Source organism: Thunnus maccoyii, chromosome 6, assembly GCF_910596095.1.
Source record: "Thunnus maccoyii chromosome 6, fThuMac1.1, whole genome shotgun sequence".
Classification (NCBI taxonomy): domain Eukaryota; kingdom Metazoa; phylum Chordata; class Actinopteri; order Scombriformes; family Scombridae; genus Thunnus; species Thunnus maccoyii.
The window spans coordinates 22,677,676-22,700,734 of NC_056538.1; the positions used below are offsets into that span (position 1 = coordinate 22,677,676).

Here is a 23,059-nt window from a genome sequence, read left to right on the forward strand (position 1 = left end):
TAATCAAGTGGAATTAAAACCATTCTCATCTGTTCCCATCAGTCACTTGCTCTTCACAAAATAATTTGGCCAGTCATTTCCTGATGCTAACCACACTGAAAGCCTCTGTCAAACATTATCAAGGTACTGTAAATAGCCTGTCTAAGTTCAATATTGATTCTCGGCTACCGCAGTTCTCAAAGTAAACTTTCTCCATCCATGCATCTGAAGACTGAGTTGCCGGCGCTGTTTGGTCATGTTCCACTTGACAGGCCCAAACCATTAGGGAAGCGAAAAACAATGCTTAGGCTGCTGAAGTAAGAAAAAGTTTTTGAATCTTTTTCATCTGCAAATTAGCCATTGACAAGATCCAAATGGGTAACCTTAATTAACTGAAGCTGCTGCGCTCCAAAGTCTGAACCACCTGGCTGTCAAACAGGGAGCACAGCTGGCCATCGATGTGCGGTCAGCGAGAAATGGACTGTGTGTGTGTGTGTGTGTGTGTGAGAGAGAGAGTGTGTGTGTGTGTGTGTCTTTGGCCAGCTTGGTTGAACTAAAAGTCCTTTATATTCAGATATTCATATTATCTTTTCTGTGTATATGTGTGGACATGTGTGACCTAAATTAAAGGGCTACATCTTCTCCTTTCTTTTACAGCATGTTCAGTATTTCAGGCAATTATAATTAAACAGAGAAGAAATGACAACTGGTATTAAGGCTTTTCAAAATGAGAGATCCTTATTTAAGTGGAAAGTACAAAAGTTTTACCAGCAAAATGTACTTAAGGAATCATGAGTAAAAATGCTCTTTTTGCAGAATGGCCCCATTCAGAGCGTTATATTATTAAAAATATAACATTATTGGACCATTATCACAGCATTTTTATGTGGTAATGGGTGTAACTGAAGACAATACTTTGTTGTGGGGTAGTTTTAATTTCAAAGGCTGGTAATACAGTATGTTCTGTAAGTAAAATTTTAATCTGCAAATAACTAAAGCTGTCAGACAAATGTAGTGACGTGGAAAGTACAATATTTCCCTTTAAAATGTATAGTAAAGTAGAATTATGACGTTGCAAGTGCAAGTACCTCAAAATTGTATTTAGGTAATGTTCCAAACCTTTATGTTATGGACCAGTAATCTTCAAAGTATTCCATTTATACTTTTCTTTCAGTTACATTCAGCTCCAATTTTAGTTCTCAAACAGTTTCAAAACTTTGTAGCAGCCCAGTAAAATGTCCTACTTATTAACATATGGTGTGTTGGAAAAAAATAGAAAGAAAAAAGAGGGCAGTCACTGTAATTTTAAAACCTCTCCCCCAAATGGTTTCATCACATATTGCAAATGTGGCTTAAAGAACTGCTAAGATATCATTTAAGTTTTTAAAGGTCATATAGTTTGATCATTCACGCGTATACACAACCTGGTGACAGATGTGATCAGGTCATGTACTTTGGTTGAGCTACATCTGACCCAGAAAATTGGACAGAGAATATTCATGTCTGTGTCCTTGGAGATTTCCAGAGACTTTTTCTTTCATGACCGTCATACGACCCTTCCTGTTGCACACATGGGCAAACTGCCACACCATACTGTAAAAATGCTACCAGATGGCTTCCATATCCTCTTACTGGCTGAATCTGTGGTTATGGTTTAACTGGGTAACGCCCACTTTGAGTATTTTTTACTGTGATTTTAGCTGGTGCTGTTTGGGCAGACACAAAACAGTACAGCCTGCACCAGAATCTCCAACAACACAATGATAAAAGGAGAAAATAGTCAAAGGAGGAAGAAAAATTTTCATTTGCTGCCCCGTATTTTCTTCAGAAAGTATACAGTGGCCATTCTGCACATCTGCAGTGGTTTGCAATTGAACTAAACAAACTATTTTGTCTGATATTTATTTGTTCCACAGAAAAATATAGCAGCCTTAAATCTGGCCCCAGTTTGTGCCTTTCATTTTTGACTATTACATTCAAGTCACAGCATCTGATTTTCTGAAAAATAAACATTTTTACAAGATTACAACACTAGAGTCTGCAGCCATGCTAGCAGCTCTGTGTACATAGGCACAGCACTGCATGCTAACATGACAATGACAATGCTAACACACTGATATTAAGCAGGTATACCATCTTCACCATCTTAGTTTCGCCTGCTAGCATGCTAACATTTGCTAATTAGCACAAAATACGGCGGTTTGAGGTTGATGGGATCATTGAGGGTATTTGGTCATAAACCAAAGTATTGGACAAAATGAAATCTTTAGCTGATGTTGCTGTTACAGCAATATGATTCATCCTCTGGGGACCATGAATGTCTGTACAAGATTTCATAGCAATCTATCCAATAGCTGTTACGTCAGTCTGGATCAAACTGGTGGATCGACCACCGGGTTGGACATTACCATAGCTGCTAGCATGGCTAACAAAATCTGTACTTCACAACATTTATGGCTCTTTTTGTAAAACACAAGCAAAATATTAAACACTAGTTATGTTGTACAAATATATAAACAAAAAATTAAAAAATCCCAATGTAGGCCAAGCTGATTATAGATTTTTTAAATTTTGCTTCATGCTGTACAAATTGATCGAAGAGATAGGCCTATCATGTCCACCTAACAGACAGAATATTTATTCATTCAGATGGACAAAAGAGTCTTTGAGGATTTTTGAAATACCTTCAGAACAGCAGTAGGTTTTGTATAATAGCTTTCTTTTCATAGATTCCTGGATATTTCTTAATTGTAAAATCAGATGTTAGCTCCATGAGACGAATATAACGGCAATACAAGAGATGCCCAAACTGTGGTTACATTGCTGCTTGTGTAATTTCTAAGAACCAATCCCATGGAAATCCAGACATCCAATCTGTTGTGTTTGACTGACTGATTATTTTAAAATAAAATGTGTAGGGGATAATTGAGATGCATGCAACTGTCTTCCTCTGCATTTCACAAAATGGAGGGTGATTTGCCACATTTTCAATAACTCACTTAGTGCTGCATTTCAAACTGGAGAGAGGAGTAACGTCAGAATAAACAAAACAAATCAGGCCTAATTGTCTCTAAAATTAGATAACCACAAGACAGGAGGATTTGTAATAGTGAGGGAGGCGGCTAACGGATGAAAGAGAGAATCAAGTCAAGATCATTGAGAGGTGAGTAACAAAGCCCTGCCAAGCTCTACTGTTGTGGAAAAACTCTTCACCTCAAGGTTACAAGCAGCCAGGCTATGTGCAGCAAATGAAATACTCAAGGAAGACATAAGTCTCATTAAGGCCCATAAAGGACATCCCTAATAAAATCCTCAGCCTGACATGCAAGAGCTCTCCAGTGATGGCTGATTAATTGCTGGTGCAAATGAAAGCATGAGAGAGAGAGCCGGGGCTCTGTGGCTGTAATTTATCCTCTCCTGTCCTGTCTTGTCCTCACAGCCTGGGGAGATCGCCCAGCAAGACATGAGACACAGAGTGGGTAGCTGGTTTGAGGGGGGGAAGCAGAGGGTTTCATCCTCATATTATGTGGAGGAAAACATGTTTAGGTGGCCAGTGAGATCATTTGTTTAGATTGTTTCAGTTATAACAAGCTGTATGTGTTGACATCTGGGTGTTTGAATGGGGAAAAAAACTCCCAGAGCAGGTCAGACTGATAATGATGACTGCAAAGAAATATGACAGCAGCAAAAATGACCCAAAATATATTCTCGGCAGTCATACATCAAGTAAAGACTGTGTCATTTTGTGACAGCTTGCTCTGTAATCCATCAATAATATAATCTTACTGATTCTCAGTAAGGATATATATTTCATCATTTCACCATCTCCCTTTGTCAGATCTCTGTTTATGATTAATAGAGAGGTTTCCAATGCCAGGAGGGCATACTTGTCAAACATATGGCTAATGAGTGAGTAATTACCTCTATAAAATGCTTTGATGCTTTGCCTTTGATCATTTTTGAATCAGACTAAAGTGGATTAATCAATGGTAAGAAAAGCTTTAAGAATAGCCAGTGATATATGGTGCTGCCGCAGCCGAGGTTATAAGACAGACATGGGGGTCCAAGGACAATCTGGGCCAGGATAATGCCCAGCTGAGGCCAGACACACACTTGCCCTCTAACAGTAATAAGTGGTGGTGGCACATAAAAAAGGAGTGAAGAAAGAAACAAAGGAAGGAGGTAAAGGAAAAAAGAAGAAACAAGAACATCCTTGCACATGTCCTTTTACATAAACAGATAATTGTGCTGTCCTGGTTGTATGTTGTCGTATGTAAATGAAATAACTTGTTAGAACAATCTTTTTGCAGGTAATACTTTATTATTACTACAGGGACCAACTGTTACTACTACTACTAATTTGTGTTCCCTGTGTTGGGCTACCAGGGTGCTGGCAAACATACCTTTCATACTTTTTTTTCACAAGCAGAAAGTGACATCTTTATTCGGGACACCTCAAGACAAATATTGTGTTAATTGGCTGATTTTGTGGAAACTGTTATAGTTAGTGTCAGGATGACAGAGGTTCTTGTAAATTGTTTATTCTGAATATCATTGATTGATTTTATGACCTGGATGATCAGTGCTTTATATATAATTTTTATCATATTATATAACTTAAATGATTGTTAATTTAAATTGATTACCTAAATTAATCAATTAATCATTTTGTCTACAAAATGTAAGAAAATAGTGAAAAGTGCCCCTTATAATTTGCCAGAGCTCAAGCTAGCATCTTCCCTTTCCTTGTTAAATCCGACCATCAGTCTGAAACCCACATATATCCAGTTTTCTCTCACAAATCCACATGTGAGAAGCTAAAACCAGAGAATGTTTGGCATTTTTCCTCGAGAAATCACTGAAACTACTTTCTACATAGTTGCCAATTAATTTTCTGTCAATCCAAAAAATTATTTCAGCTCCACGATGGAGTTCATGGCACAATCATACAGGCAATCTGACAGGTTTCAAGCTCTAACCATATCATCTAAATTACTTTTTTGTAAGTGAAAATGAATGTTAATGCACCCAAAATGTGATTGCATTGAAAAATGCACACACAATTATGCTGCATTAAGTTTTTTTTATGATTTATATTTGTATTGATTTGTGAACAACACAAACAATCTCTATATTAAGAGAACTGTACAAAATGACAGTAAAAAAAATATTGACGAAAAAAGGAGGAAGAAAAAAATGCTGCAATGAGGTTAAACTGCACTGTATCTCTGCAAAATAAAGTGGACATGTGACATATGAATGTTCATTTTAGAACATTTGCAAAATGGCTGAAACCACAATACTAATGAGGATAATTTCAGATATAGATATATAGCACATTATGGCAAACCCATGCTAATTTACAGACAAAATAATCAAACTAATGTTCAAACCAGTGAACTGTCTCACTGTTGTGAATTACATGGGAAAAATGCATGTAAAACAATAACCTCCACAACTACATTTGTTTTTTATTACAGAATTTTGAAGAATCATAAAATTATGAGATCATATCATCATGCACTGACTGCACTGAAACGCCAAACATTATCATACTGAATTACTGCCAGACTGAAATAATATTTCGCTTGAATTTACTTGTTTACAGTCTGTCTGATGAGCATATCCTGGTGGCCAAGAGGTCTAAGACGCTGATCGTGTGATTGTAACATCCATTTACTGTCACATCTCTCCTGTCAACCATCAAAACACAGCAAAAAATGCTTCCAATGAAAAAATACTAAAAAAAAAAAGATTGCTTGTGTAATTTCCCTGATGAAAAGCCACATCAAGCAGTGCCACTGTGTCCACACATCAACAATTAGGTTTCCAAGTACAATGTTATCAAAACCAAAACAATAAGACTGGTAGCCAAACCTATGCAGATAAGACCCAGGTTTCAATAGTCTGACCAGATGCCAGTTTACTCAGCCTGTATAAATGTAGACAGCTGAGCTTTGGACAGCAGAATCACAAGCAGTGTCAGAATCTTCAGTCTAACAAGCTGCTCCAAGCTGATTGAAGCATACAGTGAAAAAAAATCAACCGGCCAAATCACTGAAGCAACGAATAGGACAAAAAAGGCCTACAGTAAGGAAATCCACCAAAGCTAACTGGCAGTTTAAGTGACACTTAACACAACAGCATGGGAGCAATAGCTTAATAACAGGAAACAGAAGCATGAAACAACTGTGGCTTTTGAAATGAGCAACGGCTTGCTGCCAGACTCATTGTCACTGTCTGTTGGTGGTGCGTACGTATATGCTGCAGCTCTAACAGGTAATATATCATGTGAACTATCACACAGCTGGCTAGAGTGATGATGATTTAAAAGGCTGGGTGAGAGGAGACAGCTTGTCTGAAAGCCTTGTTTCACTATGTCCGCAGTCTGATGTGATGCATCCCAGAGTCACCTTCAAATGCAGCTCCTCTTGACTGAAGGCTTGATGGGTACATAAATACCGGTCGTAATTATGATTCACCAACAAACAAACCTCCATTTTTCAGGCCATTCTGACAAGACTAAGGGTAAACCAAGTAGGCCTCTGTGGCATTTTGCATACATTGTCAGACTGATATGTCATTGTGATCGTTTAATACTCCATAATTATGTCATTGTCAATGCCTGATGGCCGAGCTGGTCCGTGTTGGCAATACACCGCCGCAAAGTGAAGAGGGAGATGTTTCGCCGCAAATTGCGTTGGTGTTGATGACATAAGAGGTGATGAATATTCTAAGGTGACCTACTCAACACAAAGAGCGATGGCAGGAGACAAAAACAAACATGCAGTTGTTTTGTCTGACATGCTTGTGTGTCTAGGGAATCATTAAACACAATTAGGCATAATCACTGGACACAGCATGTCACCCATCAGATAGTTTGTTTACTGTGAATATATCATTTAAAACTTTGCAAGTTACATAAGCACGAGGTGACAGCATTTTCCTAATAATGTCACTTACGCTTACAATATAGTTTTGACAGACAGGTGCTTCCCACAGGGCATGCCAACTGTCACTCAACAGTTCGTCAGCCATGGGCTCAATGTGTCATCCAAGTAACCATGAAAGTTCCCTCTGCTCTCGTTTCATCTACCTTTGCTGCTAATCAACAAGTTCAACAAGTCAAAGAGACTTCATGAGTGGCGTTTACTGAACAGAAGAACTAAAGTACAGGTGTCTGTTTATGACAAAGAAGTGCTTTACAAATGCTGCCTTTTCAAGACTACACTTTCTACGGCATAAAATGTACAGTTTCACATATTTAATCACAGATGTGTTCTCTGTTCCATATTATACTTTTTTTCCATATTTTCACATTAAATCTATCACTATGTTTACTGTGTATTAATAAATTAGACACCTTATTCACCAAATATTGTTATTCTTTTTCTATTTATTGTAGTTTTATAATGTCATTGAAAAGACGGGCATTGAAACACATCTTCTTTGTTCTCTTCCATATTCAGCCCACGCACTTTTTCAGTGCGACAAATGAAGAGTGGACACTAGTACAATTTTTACACTTCATGGTACACCTTTGTAATTGATTGCACAACTTGAATTGATATGAAAGTAATAAACAGCTAAGGTAGAAGACAGGAGGATATAAACAGTTAAGAAAATAGTCGTCAGCTTTACCTGTATGTCCACATTTACATTTCTTTGTAATTGAAAAGGAAAGAATGATCTGCTGCATGCAAGATATGGATATATTTAGACATATTTTCTATACTTGGCAATATTAGATTTGAAAGTTCCAGTTTCAGGTCAGCAACAACATGCCAATCAAAGATGTAAGCTTAGGCGAAAAGGAATAGACTCAATGGAAAATAAATGTAAAGATGTACTCAATATGCAACTGAACAAATCTTTGAGCAACTAAAATAGGAGCTCACAATCGCCTATAAATGCAGCAAAAGGAATTCTAGGTCCACCCTGGTAGCCTACTGGTTAAAACGCATGCAACATAAACCTTTTTTTTTCTTGTCACACCCCTCACTCTACCCATGTGTCCTGTCTCTCTGCATTTTCACCTGTCAAAAAAATGCCCCAAAAATGAAAAGGAAAGAAAAAAATGCACGTATAATGGGAATTTGTGGCAGGAATGTAAACATGTACGTGTTTATGAATGTTACACATAAATGTGAAAATCTGATAATGTGAAAAATGTGTTTTAGGCCAGATGTGGCAAGCGATGATCATGGTGTCCATACTGAATCATTTTTCCTCTGAAAAGACACAATCAGAATCAAAGGCATCACAACATTCAACTCTTTCTCGAATAAATGCCAATCATTCTAAAGAAGAGATTCTTTACACCTTTACTCCAAGGACCTAAACACGGTTTTACTGCATGACTACTACTGACAGAAAACACATTATTTACTCTGTGTAATGTTTTGTGGCTGGAGACACACAGCAGTATAAGAAAAGAAAGAGACAAGGTCAGACTGAAAGAAAAGACTGATTTCATGCCATGTACTGTATATATCAAAAGATTTTTAGGTTTTTGTTCCTTGGCTTTAAAACTTATCTAATATCTGAGAGTGAGCCTCTTCACCACAAGCAGGGCTGCTTTCTGATGATTCAAATAATTCCAGCCCCTCTCTTCAAATGAAATATTTTGATGGATTATGCAGTGTCAACCTTCACTGCACTGAACACATTTGAATAAATGTAGATTTGAGATATACAGAAAGATGAGGCCAGCATGTCAAAGTGATACACAACTGCATGCAAATGCTCTGTATTTTGAAGCTGTAGCATTTCAAAAAATGTGATGTGGAATTTTACAAACTTCTGTGTGCCACCAAATCTGAAATGTTTTTCATGTTAATTGGATTTATTCAGGTTGCTGTCACATCACATTTTGCACATTGTCATATTGTACAGGCAGTAATGAAGTTAATAGTGATTTGTCTGTGCTCTGAGATCTATCATATTAACTGTCTTTATTACAAACACAGTTTTCATTTGCCATCACACCATTAGAAATTATATGAAAAGAATTTTAAATGTGAAGAGGTTCAGTTAAATTGGCCTGAACGTGCTATAAAAAATAAAAAGGCAGAGAGAATGAAACAGCAATTTGTGCACACAGTGAAAAACAATCAGGGCAAACCTTAGAAGAGATGACATTTGGGTGCAAGTGACAAAATGAAATCATGTACAACAATCCTATTACACATGTATGCCATTTGACAACCCTTAAGTCTACTGATATTTGAACCAGAATAATCCACGTTCTCCAGGTCCAGCCTATTTATTCATGCACAGATCGCGATTCTCTCAGGCTTGGGAAATCAGCTTTTGCTCCAATACCGCCTTTGTCACACACATACTTCCCTGCCTTCACTAACTACACTATCTCCCTGCCTGTTCAAGCAAAACTTTATGCTAAGTAAATCATTTACATCTCCCAAGCAGCCTATCTACATTTTCCAATAAAACCCTAAATTGATGGATGTCATCTTAGTGCTCACAGGCAATAACTCCTGCTGCTTCGAAATAACAATATGTTTTGGTTTTATGAGGTCTAGACATGCCATTCTTTTTAATGACATCCCTAGGCCAGTGCTGTTTACATTTATTGATATCTGTTTTTAGACTGGAGCTGGTCTGTCTTCCTCAGAGGTTTGCTGTACACAGCTAAGTTTCACTTATGCTGACAAAACAAAACTTTTCATTTGGTTAGTATGGACCATGGACTGTGGCTGTAAAAATATTTTGCTCATATGTTTCTCCCAGATGCAGTTTATTGAGATTAAATGCAATATTTCTACTGTACTTGAAAATTCATTTAAAAAAAGACAAATATAAACCCTTTTCCCCTTTCCTCTGTGTTATTTAATTCATTTTGACATTTTATTGGAAGTGGCAAACATCTACTTGTGCTTGGGTCCTTTTACAAATCAAGTTAAAAATATTAGATTTATATATCCTTCAAAACTGCAACCGGCATGCATGTAAGGTGAATGAATACATTGTAATGAATAAATGCCAATAAAAATATAAATATAAATCTTTGGTGTATATGTACTTAAATCCAATCAGCTACACCACATCTAAAGCTGATCAGAGGCAACAAAAAAATAACAAAATTGTGTTTCTGTGGTGGCACAAAGCAAGTATGCTGTGTCTTCAAGGGAGTGGTGGCACACTTTTGGCGTTTTTGTGGCTGCAGGCTTCTGGCGTACTTAGGGCGTATATGGAAACAGGGTGGAATTAGAAGGAAGCTTTTATCAAACATTAACAGTGAGAGTGTTTGGAGCTCTCCCCATTATGAAGAATACTTCGGAAATGTGTGGAGAGTTTGCAGGAGTTTCTCCCAAGAGGAATGTCAGCCAGAATGTGCAGGAATGCAAGTGCAAATATACAGCAGGCAAAATGAACTGCCAAAAGCTACTCAAGTTACATATTGAAAGGAAAGTAACATGATGCACTCATTAGATTTGCAGGTTTAAACCATAAATAAAAGTAAATTAAAATGTGTTCTAGTTTTTGTAGTTAATCTTTCCTTTTTTACTTAAATTATTATTGTGGGCCATCCACTTAGATTTGGTTGAATCTGCATGCAGCAATATCATAACTGCCAAACTGGGAGTGAAACCGTCTGTTTACGGTGGCATAAACTGACAATTCCAGTAATGATCCTGTTTACGACCCACAAATAATGATCCTGTTTATGAACAACTGCACCTCAAGAAAAATAAGGGAGGAAAGCTGTGTTTTGCACGATGTGCCCGCATGAAAATATAGCCCTTGAAGTTTCACACAAGGAAATAGCAGTCCTATACAGTACAGGCAGTACTTCGCATGAATGGACTGGTAACTCTCACAGAAGAGGGATCTTCTTTATGGGAGAAAATTATAGCTTACAAGAAAAAAATCCATATATGGTCCATACATGACATGAGGGACAGAGCAAAGTTCAGTCTCCACATTAAAGGGTTGAGCACTGGGCTGCTGTGTCGATAAATTTCACTAGTTACTGTAAAGTTCCTTGTCCACTTCATCATTCAAGTACAGTCACAGCAAGGCATGCTAAAAGCAATCTTTTTTTGAATCTTTTTTTCTAAATCGTAGCTCTGTGTTGATGGGTGCTGGCATATGTTCTGCCTCGGAGGATAACAGAAAACACATTGAAACACAGTTAAGAGAGGAGGCAGACTTTACAATGACCAATTAATTTTATGGAGACACAACGTGAGAGCTTCATGGACTGTCAAAACTAAATGAGACTTGTTTGCAGAACAGAGTATGCAATAAAAGAAGCAGAGAGCGCCTCTACTGTGAGGAATGAACTTTGCGTGTTCCTTCAGTTTGTTTGCATATTAAAGTATGGATTTCTGCTTGCAAGTTACAACGCTATCCACAAAGACAAAGGTCCCTGTTGCTCAAGAGCTGTCAGTTGGAGAAGGGTCCTAATCTGTTTCTGGACAAATCTGAGGCGAGAAGTAAGCAATCTAGTTGCTGAATCTTCACTCATATTAGATCTACAAGGCCTAATTTTAACTTTAAGCTTGTTCCGACTTTCGTAAGGCAAGGGCACTCCTGCACTGCCGGTTGCCACTGCTTTCTTGGCCGTGCTTCAAACTTGTGGGGGACACCCATTGACTGTATATAAATATAGATGACGCGTCTCCACTTCCTACCGTTATGTTTTGTTGTTGAAAATGCATTTACGGATCCAACCGCAAGCCTATAAGCTTACTACTATAATTTCCCATAGAGGTTAGTGAGTTAGCTAACATTAGCTTGCAGTTTACTGCATACAGCCTATGGTAGCTCATTAGCTACCAGCATCTAGCTTTCCAACAAATGCAGTTCTAATATATTTACAACATGTGATCAGCCATAACTGTATAACAAAAATTATTATACACTGTTAGATATCTTGCAAGTTAGTATGTCAGTGGTCACTCAGTTATACTATAGCTGGTCACTGATTGTGCGTGTATTGCTATATCATACTCAGATATTAATGAATGAATGATTTATTTACATTTCAATCCACAGAATGAAGAAAGATTAACCTGTTATGTAATGGTAGAATAAAATTGATTGGAACCATTAGCCAATACAATATAATATAATATATTATCAATGTAATGGACATTTGTGAAGCTTCAGAGCTCATACTTATCCACTGCAGTTTGGAATGATTGAAAAGTCACTCATTTAATATATTAATATATTAATGATATTAATACATGGGAATTTGTTTTTGCACATCAATTATTTTAACAACTAATATTGTAAGTGGGTGTGGCCTCTCACAAAAAGCCATAAAACTTCAAAACAGATTAACGAAACAGCGTATTTGAGGATATTTATATACTGTATGCAAATATAACAGCTCTTCCATTTTGTCCAGAAATTGGTGCACTGGTGGAACGAAGAACAAAGGACAGAATTAACTTCAAAATCTAAGTCAAAATCTGACAAGTGGAATCGGCTTATCTTGACAAATGAATCACATTAATGGAGGTCCAGTAATGAGATCCATCTCGACTTTCACCAGTAAAACTATTGCATACAGTTATAAAAGTTGTATCAGACTTTTAATAGGAAAGTTAAAAGGTGCTGTAGAAAAGAAAGACCAAAACAAAACAAACATCATCACATAATGATAAAGGAAAAACTTGCACTGTGGACTCCATTAAGGCCCATAGCTCATTAAAAGGCACTCAACAAAATTCAACACCCTTATTAGATCTTTCAGGAAAAAATAAAAGAGAAAGGGGAATACATATAAAGTTCAAAAACAACAACTGGATGCAAGTTACTAGAAACATTCATTTAAAAATGGTTTAAGAAAAGATATTTTTTTAAATGTTTTGGAGATTTGGTTCACCTTTTTCTCTTTTGAAGTCAATGATTCCAGTACATACCTGGTATCAGTATCTGGCACATATTTTATTACATGGACTAATATTTTTTGATCCTGCAACCTGTTAATACCGGTGATGTTTTAAATGCTGAAATCTTAAATCTTGACTATACTCATGACTATACAGTTGAATGTAAAACACACCATGCAGATCTGTATAATTTCAACTCTTTCATCAGGGATGTAAATATACCTAAAATACTGTATATATGGCCAAACAATTTCAGCCTGCAGGCCTTTAATTTAGAGGAGTTTAGATTTCAAAGCAAACAGTATTTGGGGAATTAAACAAATGATACCAAAGGCTCTCAAAAATGTATGCTGGCAATCACCACCACCACCTACAAAAGCCCAGCCATGTGTCAGATTTGATATGAAACATAATGATCAAAGTGGTGTGTTTGTGTACTGTGGAGTCGTTAGGCAACCTTTTATCAATGAATATGTCCATTAGGGTTGGGCGATATGGCCAAAAATGTTATCACAATAAAAATTCAGTCGATATTGACAAAAATGTCAATATCAAATTTAGAAACAGACTGTCTGAACTGCAGGGCAGTTGATATCTGGCAGCTCAAGGCTTATTTTCCTTGTTAGTTACAGACAGAGTGCAACAGTATTTGGGAGCCAATAGATCAAACCCATATTTCCTTTCAAATACATTTACCTGTCATCTTAGATGTAAACAATGTGACTTTGAGTTTCCCCCTTCCATTAGCTCTATTGCCTCCCATGTCCCTCCGCAGCGCAATGACTCAAGTATGAGAAGTAATCAATAGGCTTCTGGTTTGGGTGAATGAGCCTTAGTGCTTGGTTTGCACAGTCTTGATCAGCCTGACAATGACAGATTATAGTGCTGTATCTGAGAGTAATTAAGATGGGTCTATCGTCACGCTGATAACTCAAGAGCATGATGCCCCCAAGGCAGGCAGCACGAACCTGTCAGACAACAGCTCTGTTCTGTGTAAACAGTATCAAAATCCTCTCATGATTCACCTTGAGAGGAGTCAAAAAGTTCTGCATCAATTGTAAATTCTGTAACGATTATGTTTGCCAGCTTTACTAAAGACAACTGAGGATATTGGCAAATATAAATTCTAAAAGGTAAAAAAAAAAAATGAGCATATGTGACAGCACACATTTTCCTCACAAATTATCCCCCAAGCAGTCATCTTATTATGTTATCACCAAGAGTAAAGGAAGATGTAAAATACCCATCTGCTCAAACTATATTGCATTCCACAAACACTGCAGGAGTTTCTATTGTGTTATCCCGTCAATCTAACATCCAATATATCACATAAATATCAATGTACCTCTGTGGCACTTAATGTTTTTAACAGATGTTAAGTGTCAGTGAGGTGTTGACTTAAAGGAATCATTTGACATTTTGGGAAATTCACCTTTGTGCTGAGAGCTAGATGAAAAGACTGATACCACTCCTTTTTTTACATGCCCGTTAAATATGAAGCGACAGCCAGCAGATAGTTAGCTTAGCTTAGCATAAAGACTGGAAACAAGGGGAAACAGCTGGCCTGGCTCTGTCCAAAGACAAAATTAATGCTTTAAATCTTGTTTGTTTAATCTGTTCCAATGCTGAAGTGTAAAAATAACAATTCACCATTTTACAGGCGATTACATCAGACTATTTCTTGGTCAAGACCTGGAGTCTCCGCTGGTTGCCTGGCAACTGATCCTGGACACTTATTTAAGTCCAGATGAAACAGCATTTTGAGAGTATCTAACCTTCGTATCGTGACATATTTCTGAGTTAAAAGGATAAACAGGTGGGACATAACGTTGGGAGGAATTTGATTTGAATGTTGAAAAGTGGGCGTGTCATAATGAATCTTAACTCTGTGCCACTAAAATTCGAAGATTGATTGATGGGTGGATGTCATGATATTATTGGTTGAAATTGGTTGGTACAAGCCTATCTATGCACACCTCATATTTTGTTTTACAGGAAGAAAAAATGATTGGATTTTGATATAGGAATACAAAGAATTGATTTTTTTGTTGGTTTGTTTGGCATACATTGTTAAATGGGTGCACAATGTGACGGGGGTATGATCTAAAAGGGTTAAAATGGCATTTTTCATGTCATCTCAACTTTAACACGGCTTAAATAAACAAGATATACATGTTAATTAGTGAACTTCAGAGATGCTGGTAGGAGGATTTTTTTTACCTATAGGGACAGAGCCAGACTTGCTGTTTCCAGTCTGTATGCTAAGCTAAGCTAACTGTCCGCTGGCTGTAGTGGTATTGATAAGCGTATCTCCTGAAATATGGAAGTATTCCTTTGATATGGTGATTTTTGACTCTGTAGTTTGTAGTGTTGTCATATTAGATTGCATCGTAAGTGAAGACATTACCTTGGACTCTGGGAAGATATTGTGAGCATTTTTATCTATTTTCTGACATTTTGTAGTCTAATCAATAATAAAAATCATTATTAGTTCAGCCCTATCAGTTCATAAAAAACTGAACATTTTAAGTCAGGTAGAATTTATTGCAGGGCTATTGTATTGTATTCCATTTCATCCTTTCTTTAGAAGACTTTTGTTCTTTCCAGCTGGCATCCCTGAGTGTACTGTTCAAATAAAATTAGAGAGACATTAGTGTGCAATGGGGGCACTGCTGAAAAGAAGTAGAAACGTGGAAGGTCCAGGCTATTCTAATGCTGTCCCGAAGTCTTGCTATATCCTGCTGTGTAAGGGAATAATATTTCATTAAGTCTGCATAAATACATTTGCAAACAGCTCCAACAAGAAGGGGAGTGACTGATTCGAGAGAATGGTGTTTAGCAAGTACAGTACCTGTCTTAAAATCTCACTGCACTGTATGAAGGCCAGATATAAATCATTTTTACTCTTATCTCAGATTAAAGGTATCTGCAGCATGTTGCCTTTCTATTAACAATGCAAGATTTATTGATTAGTGTAGTGTTTGCGTTGGACTCACTGGTTTGGAGCACTTGTACTCTTGTTTTTTTCCACCTGTGTGCTGCTGCTTACAGAGGACTCTAGGAAGATAGTGGTCATTTTATCAGGCTCAGATCTGCCCAAACAAGCCCAGAGAGAAGACAGAGAGGTGCTGCTCCTTTCCTGTTGTCTGACATGCAAGGTGCAACCGAGCTCTGTCGGACACAGAAAAGCTCTCGCCTCCAGAATAAGTGAAGAACTGCCATTACACCACAGCAGAAAACAATGTTCTGAACGGGGCCGGCCAACTCCCTTCAAGGTGGTTGTAATCAAAATAGGCTCTTAACACAAACCTCTAAATGTGACCAATCATGTAATGATAAGCCTTCATTCTTCTTAGTAAACCAGACAAAAACACATTTCTTACAAATCCAAATGCTGTGCAGTTGCTGATTAGAGCACTGGGACCTTTTTCACTCCCATTCAAGCACTGGATTAGCGGGTGCTCAATAACTGAATTTATTGATTTGAGATTCAGTATTCTCTCTTAGAAAGAGTCTTTTCACCTCAACACTGAGCAACAGTTATTTAGTCTTAATGCTGTTCTGGTCTGAGTCTCAAGGTTCTCTATTAGTTGAGTTTCTTTTTAGCTGTGTGATTTTATTACAGTTTCTTAAAGAAAATAATCTAAATATTTTGAATGGTCCAAAATAAGCAACAATTCAACATGTACAGTCAGTGAATCGTGAAGTGAAGTTGTCGGGACCAATCAGTAATAAATATGCTTATTATGTGCTATTTTTAAGATGTAATTGTTGTCCCCCTTTGGCCCAAACAGTGTAATTATGAGTCCTCGTGTGCTGTGATGAAATACAAGATCTAATATTTGTGAGAATCAGATCACTGGTCTCTCAGATATTGCATATGACACATGGATGAGTGAACAAATTATGGAGAGCGCCCCTTTGGGCTGATCAGTGTAAATTTTGATAATGTGAGATGCATCCCCAACTTCTAGCAAAATCCAACAAGTGAAAGAATGTTGCAAGGCCCAAGTAAGGGCAGTCAGTGCAGTTTTTAAAATGCCATAATGGAGCAAAAAGTTGCATTTCATGAACTATGTGGCTATGTCCATCAGCTAATCGCTAACTGTGTCTGCCTGCTGTTTGATACTGGGCACGTCATTTACAGTGGGTTTTTTGGTGAAAACAGCTGCCTGCTACAACCAAAACCCACACTGATATGAGTGGTTAGACTGAAACAGTAAGATTGTGGGCTGAAATGCTCAATTAATCTATTGGTTCACCACTATGAGCGACCCCTTTCACATTACCTATACAGTAGTCATGTCATCCATTGTTTAAAATTACTGATTTTAGTTGCTTTTATGATTTTTTAAAGGTATCAAGGCTTGAATCACATCCGGCCCAGTAAAACATAATTAAGGGGCATCTGCAGTGTTATGTGTCAGACCAGGGATGATCTAGAGCCAACCAACATAATTGCAGGAAACCAGTAACTGCACTGGAATCCTGTTTGTTTTAAAAATTGGTTTGAACTACATGGATGGTAAGTTACAGGTTACAGAGAAAATCCGGCCAATGGAGTTAGCCAATATCTTCTTGTAGGAAGAACTGACTGCACCACAGCCTTAATGGCGGCTTGTAATTGCTCCATCACCCATACTAATGTGCACTCTATGCCCCTTTCAAAACAAAAACATTGCATTTCCATTTTTTTTTTCATTGTGGACTTGATTGTTAGCATCTAAGCAACACAGCCAATAGAGTGAGGTCTCTCAGATCCAGGGAACACAGAGAACAATGTGATATTCATAAGCAGAGACATCAGCTCTCCTCCTCATTACCACAGCACAGTTATGAATGGAAGCTTCTGTCCCCACAATCATGAAAGGGCCTGTCATCTGTCTGTTTCTCCTAATTGACTGTTTTCTACATTTCAACACAGACGGACAGACACATTTTTGATCGTCCTCAGTTTGTCATTCAGCTTGACACCGCAGTACAAATCCCTTCCATAGAAATGTCCCAAGGTTTTTTTTTTTCATATTTACTACATGACTTAAATTGATAGCATGTCTGCAGCTGCACTTCTCTAACCTTGACAAAACAGCCAGGTACAGCATTTACTTGAAGGTCACACAATAAAGTATGTAGACAAAAACCCTTGTACCCTGCACCCAAGGTGATGTTTTTAAGGAGAGATGGGAGTCTTTCAGAAACTGAAAAGAATAGAAAGTCAAGGATAGAAAGAGACTTTCAATATTTTCCCCCAACATGGACTTCCATAACCAACTTCTTTCTGTGTACACTGGCTGACCTGCTACAACCTCTGAGTCTAGAGGACAAAAAGCGAAATCTGCCTATTCACTTCCGAGCTGCAAGCTCCCTTTGTGCTCAGATCAATTTTATAAGCCATCTCAAAGAGAGTGTGAAGTTTGATCTTGGACACACATTAGCACACTGCCATGCTCTGACAAGATAGTGATGGTTTAAATACATTCGTTTTACAGGCAAGGACCTGCACCTTTACACATACGCACAGCAGCAAAAGTACATTTCAGAGCAGATACAGTAGAGAAACACAGTTCAGAGGCATGATGTCCTCGGTGAAAAGATAACAGTATTACTCACATGACTTACATCTGCTACCAGTGGCTAAATTCCTCACATGTATCAGCTGCCAATTCTCTGCCAGCACCTCCCTTTAAACAGTAAGATTAGCTGCCACCACATAAAGTAGTGCCATGCATTATCTAGCAATTAGAGTGAGGCTTATTAAGCAGAGTTTAATGTAAATTTAATGAGCAATAAATTCAATTTCTTTAAATAGAAGAGTATATTATTGTTACAAATGATGTACTGTGGTGATCTCAACGTTCAGGCGATGAAATACTTCATAACCAGGCACATATCAATGGCCCATTAAGTGCGGTATTAAATTTATCCTGAAACACGGTACTGTACTGTAAGTGCTATTCCATAGCTAGAGAGAAGAAGACCACTTCAGTAAAGATGGCACTGATGTACTGCATGTGGTTCTGTGTAGAGCTGAAACCATTAGTCGCTTAATCAATCCACAGAAAATTAATGTGCAACAATTCTGATAATCAATTAATCGTTCGAGTCATTTTTTAAGCAAAAACGTAAAATATTCTCTGGTTCCAGCTTCTCAATTTTGATGTTTTCCTGCTTTGCTTTGTCTTATGTGATGATAAACTGAATATCTATATATACAGTAGATATCTGTATATAATGATCTTTTTGTCAGACATAACAAGACACTTGAAAGCATCATATTGGGCTTTAGGAAATCGTGATGGAAATTTTTCACTATCATTTGACATTCTATAGATCAAAAAATGAACAGATTAATCAATAAAATAATATTCAGATTCACTGAAAATGAAAATAACCATTAATCACCAGAAATGGGTAGGCAGGCCTTTATTTACAGGAAACAATGGAACTCAATACAATAATGTATTTACAGTATGAATAATAACTGACATATTGTGGACTGTAAGCCCTTACTCTAGATGTTAACATACAGCACTCGTATCCTTGTACTGTCAGAATGTGTGTATTAGTTTAGAAACATGCAAATGTGCGTATGTGCACATGCTGTGTATTTTATGTATAATTAAGCTTAAATGAGTGTGTAATTGTGAGTGTATTACAATCAATGGTGTGAAAGTGTGTACATATGTGTGCTGTAGGCCCAAAGGATTCTGAGAATGTTTTGTTGTTTTATAATGGGCTCTTGGTAAATTAGCCTTGAGCTAAAAGAGATACAAATAAACAAACAAACAAACTAGTTGCACGCCTACTCAGTACATTGTACTGTAACTACAGTAAGTACAATGCAATTTAGATGTGCATGTACTTTACATGAGTATTTCTGCTTCATGTTATTTCACTACATTTTAGAGGCCAACATTGTAGTGTTTACTCCACTACATGTATTTGACAGCTATAGTTAAGCTACTTTGCGGATTAAGACTTTACACACAAAACCAATGATGAGCTCATAAAAAATAATCTACAGTTTATAAAGAAGATGAATTTAGCTCCACCTTGGCTAACTATGACACTAAGATGCTGCTTACCTGCACTGTTAATGCCTCAGTAAAAAATAATCCAGTAAAATATTATACTTTATGATACTATACTGAAACACTTACAGGGGACATTGCTCTGAATAATGAGTACTTTTATTTTAGATACTTTAGGAATATTTTGCTGTCGATTTTTACTTTTACCAAATTTATGTATGACTGTGGGACTTTTACTGGAAATATAGTATGTTTACACTGTTGTATTGGTACTTATACTTGGGCAAAAGATGAGTACTCCTTCCTCCAGTGTCCTAGCTCTGTGCTCCCTCTAATGACCTCATCTTTAGTACTCAACACCAGTATTCATATGGTACTGCTGTTCCTGTAACCCCAAGTATGCACTGCTGACGGAAGACAAGTGAAAAAACCACAGAGCTCAACACTTGTGTGATAATTGATGGAATAAAAAGCTACCATTCTCCAGAACACAAACAGACAAACACATCTTGAGGGCAGAGCGGCACACTGCTAGCAGATTTCAGCAGTATCTGTTTCAAAGCCAAACCTCACCATAGGCAGCCGGAGACGGACATTTCCAATCACTCATCGTGTCACATGCCAACTGACAGCCAATAGCACCGTAACAACTGTATGTTTCCTTTTGTTTCTCTGAGATCCTGTCCTTCAGTGGCGCCTTGAAGCGTCATGACAGCTCATATTGATCCACTTCACCATCACTCAGTCCTGACGAATGACTTTAAACTGGCAATAAGTGGGATTATGCAACCTTCTGAAATACAACCATCTGATATGTTACAACGGGGCTGGGCGGATTCTTTGTTGCAGATTCTTTGTTAAAAGTCTCAACATTTCGTAACAGGATGCTCAGACGAGGCAACTCTTTAGCTTTACCAGTCCTTAGAGGAACATCTCTCCCTCATGATGTTCTGTCGTGATGTTCCAGCATCACCTGTCTCTCTCTTTCTCTGTGTTTCTAGGATATTGTGTCAGACCACATCCAGTTAGTGGGATTGTTCTTCTCTAACCAGATATAGAGTAAAATCCAGCTATTCTGGATTATTAGCAAAGAAAAATTGGAAGATGTCAGGAAGAAGGGTGTCAGCACTTCAACATTTCAAGAGCTTTGGGTCTTTTTTTTTCTTTTCTTTTTTGCTCCAAGCAGCTTTCACAAAGACAATCACACAAATGAAAAACCTCAGGTCAGATAATACCATATGTGGCTTGGGATTTCACCTTAACCAAGAGGCTGCATGCACCCGTTTCCTAATGCTGCAACCCTGGGTGTATTGAGCTGGAGGTTATTGCGCATTCATGATGCATTATTTTAATTGACTGAGAGGTTAATTAAATTAATGTGACAAGGAGACGCTAGACAATGCTGTAAATGTCATTCAACTGCTATTCAACACAGACCATAATAAATTCAACAACTGTGAAATGAAAGCCTTGTAAGCAGTGAGCTGTAAAAAAAAAAAAAGAAGAAAAGAAAAAAAAAAGAAAAGAAAATAACAAAAGAAAAAGAAAAGCCCATTGTCTAAAAATTCAGTTTCACGAGTAACCTTATTTTGAGAGCAGGTCGTCAGTCTCACCACACACACACACACACACACATTCACATGCTTTAATGAGTTTCTGCAGACCTGTTGATGGGTGATGCAGATACCACCACTGTATTTGGCCACTGATGGCAAAAGGCTATCTGAAACTGAAAATAAACCAGTAAAAAAAAGTCACTCAAGTGATCTTCAAGTGTAAACCTGTCATCTCAACTGTTGCTTGCCATTTTAACAACCCCGGGACTGACAACAACAAGAACATGTCCATCCTACCGCTGGGTGGGATTTAAAGCAGCTGTAAACTGACATGTTAACCGCTACACATGCGTCAGTATTGTCAGCAGATACGTTTTCCAGGGATAGAAGAAAAAACACTGACGCATGCAACTCTGATGCAACCGCGGAGGAATAACGGGGGGGGAAATAATCGGACCGGGGACTGCAATGGTCGTGCACATCCAGGCGTCCCTGGTTCATGCAGTTGCACGCTTTAAAGCCCAACAGCGACGTGGCAGATTTACATCTCCAGCCTCACTGACAGCAGGAGAAGTGAAGACTGCGGACCGGATCACACACTGGCATCAGAGGCTGCAGTTGTGCGGCCAGAGGACACTGTGCGAGACTAGAGCTGCAATGCGTGTTTTTCTCCAAAGCGCACCTGAAGCGCAGACTTGAGCGATATGTAGACAGTGGAATGAGTTGGGACTGTGAAGGTTTATGCGGTACGACTAAAGGAGTGTGTACTATTCTTTCACAGCCGGAGAATCGGTCTCATTTTACAATAAAGAGCGTATCAGGGAGCACTGCTTTCAACTTGCCCAAGGTCCAAACACTGTACGAGCATTCACTCCATTATTACTGGCCTCACTTTCTTGCCGTCTATGTAATTGTGCAGCACTCACAATACTTTTTATAGCAGTCCTCTGTAGCCTATTGCAGTGAAACTCAGGACAACACCCTTTCAATCAGCGCTAAATTTACGAGATAAGCCTAAGAGTCTCAAGAAGCGTGGATATTTAGAAGTCGACATGCAGCTCCGGTAGTATCACAGCGATAGAAAGTGATGCTGAGATTTGAGGGGAAAGCTTGTGCGCATCTAACGCGCAAACGCACCACAACTTCTCCCCGGTACTCCTCGGGCTTGAGCTGTAGAAGGGGTTATTCTACATCACAGACACACAAGACGCGAAAAACTTACCTTTTGGGAGAAACGCCGCTGAAATCGCGAAAACAGAGAGAAAAATAGCGAGAGATCCGCTCCCCGTGATCGCCATGTTGGACACCTGCTTGAGACTGGCGGCGCTAAATCACCTAGAGACGGCCATGGGATGAAAATGTAGACACATGAGAGGCGGAGGGAGGGCTCAAGCAGGGAGCCTGCTATCATATTGGGCTGCATTATGTTGCAATGACATCTAGGCCTATAAAATAATATACGAATATTAAAGTGATACCTCAGGAGAATTCTTTAAAAAATGTGAAAACACTGTCTGCAAATGTCTCCACTGAACACTAAAGACACACTGTGATTCCCAACAGGAATATTGCAGGACTATTACATTGATACCATGGGAAGTGTAAAACAGCATGGAGCGCGGTGAGG

At 38.1% G+C, this 23,059-nt stretch overlaps 1 protein-coding gene across 1 annotated transcript in view; it reads right to left on the minus strand.

Annotated features, from left to right (window-relative positions):
* cadm1b (cell adhesion molecule 1b) overlaps positions 1 to 22,772 on the minus strand; it is a 154,491-nt gene extending 131,719 nt beyond the window's left edge. The window contains exon 1 of the mRNA XM_042414935.1: positions 22,655 to 22,772. Coding sequence (XP_042270869.1) covers positions 22,655 to 22,730 — 76 coding nt within the window. The 5' untranslated portion in view covers positions 22,731 to 22,772. The remainder of the gene's footprint in view (positions 1 to 22,654) is intronic.
* Positions 22,773 to 23,059: the final 287 nt, after the last annotated feature.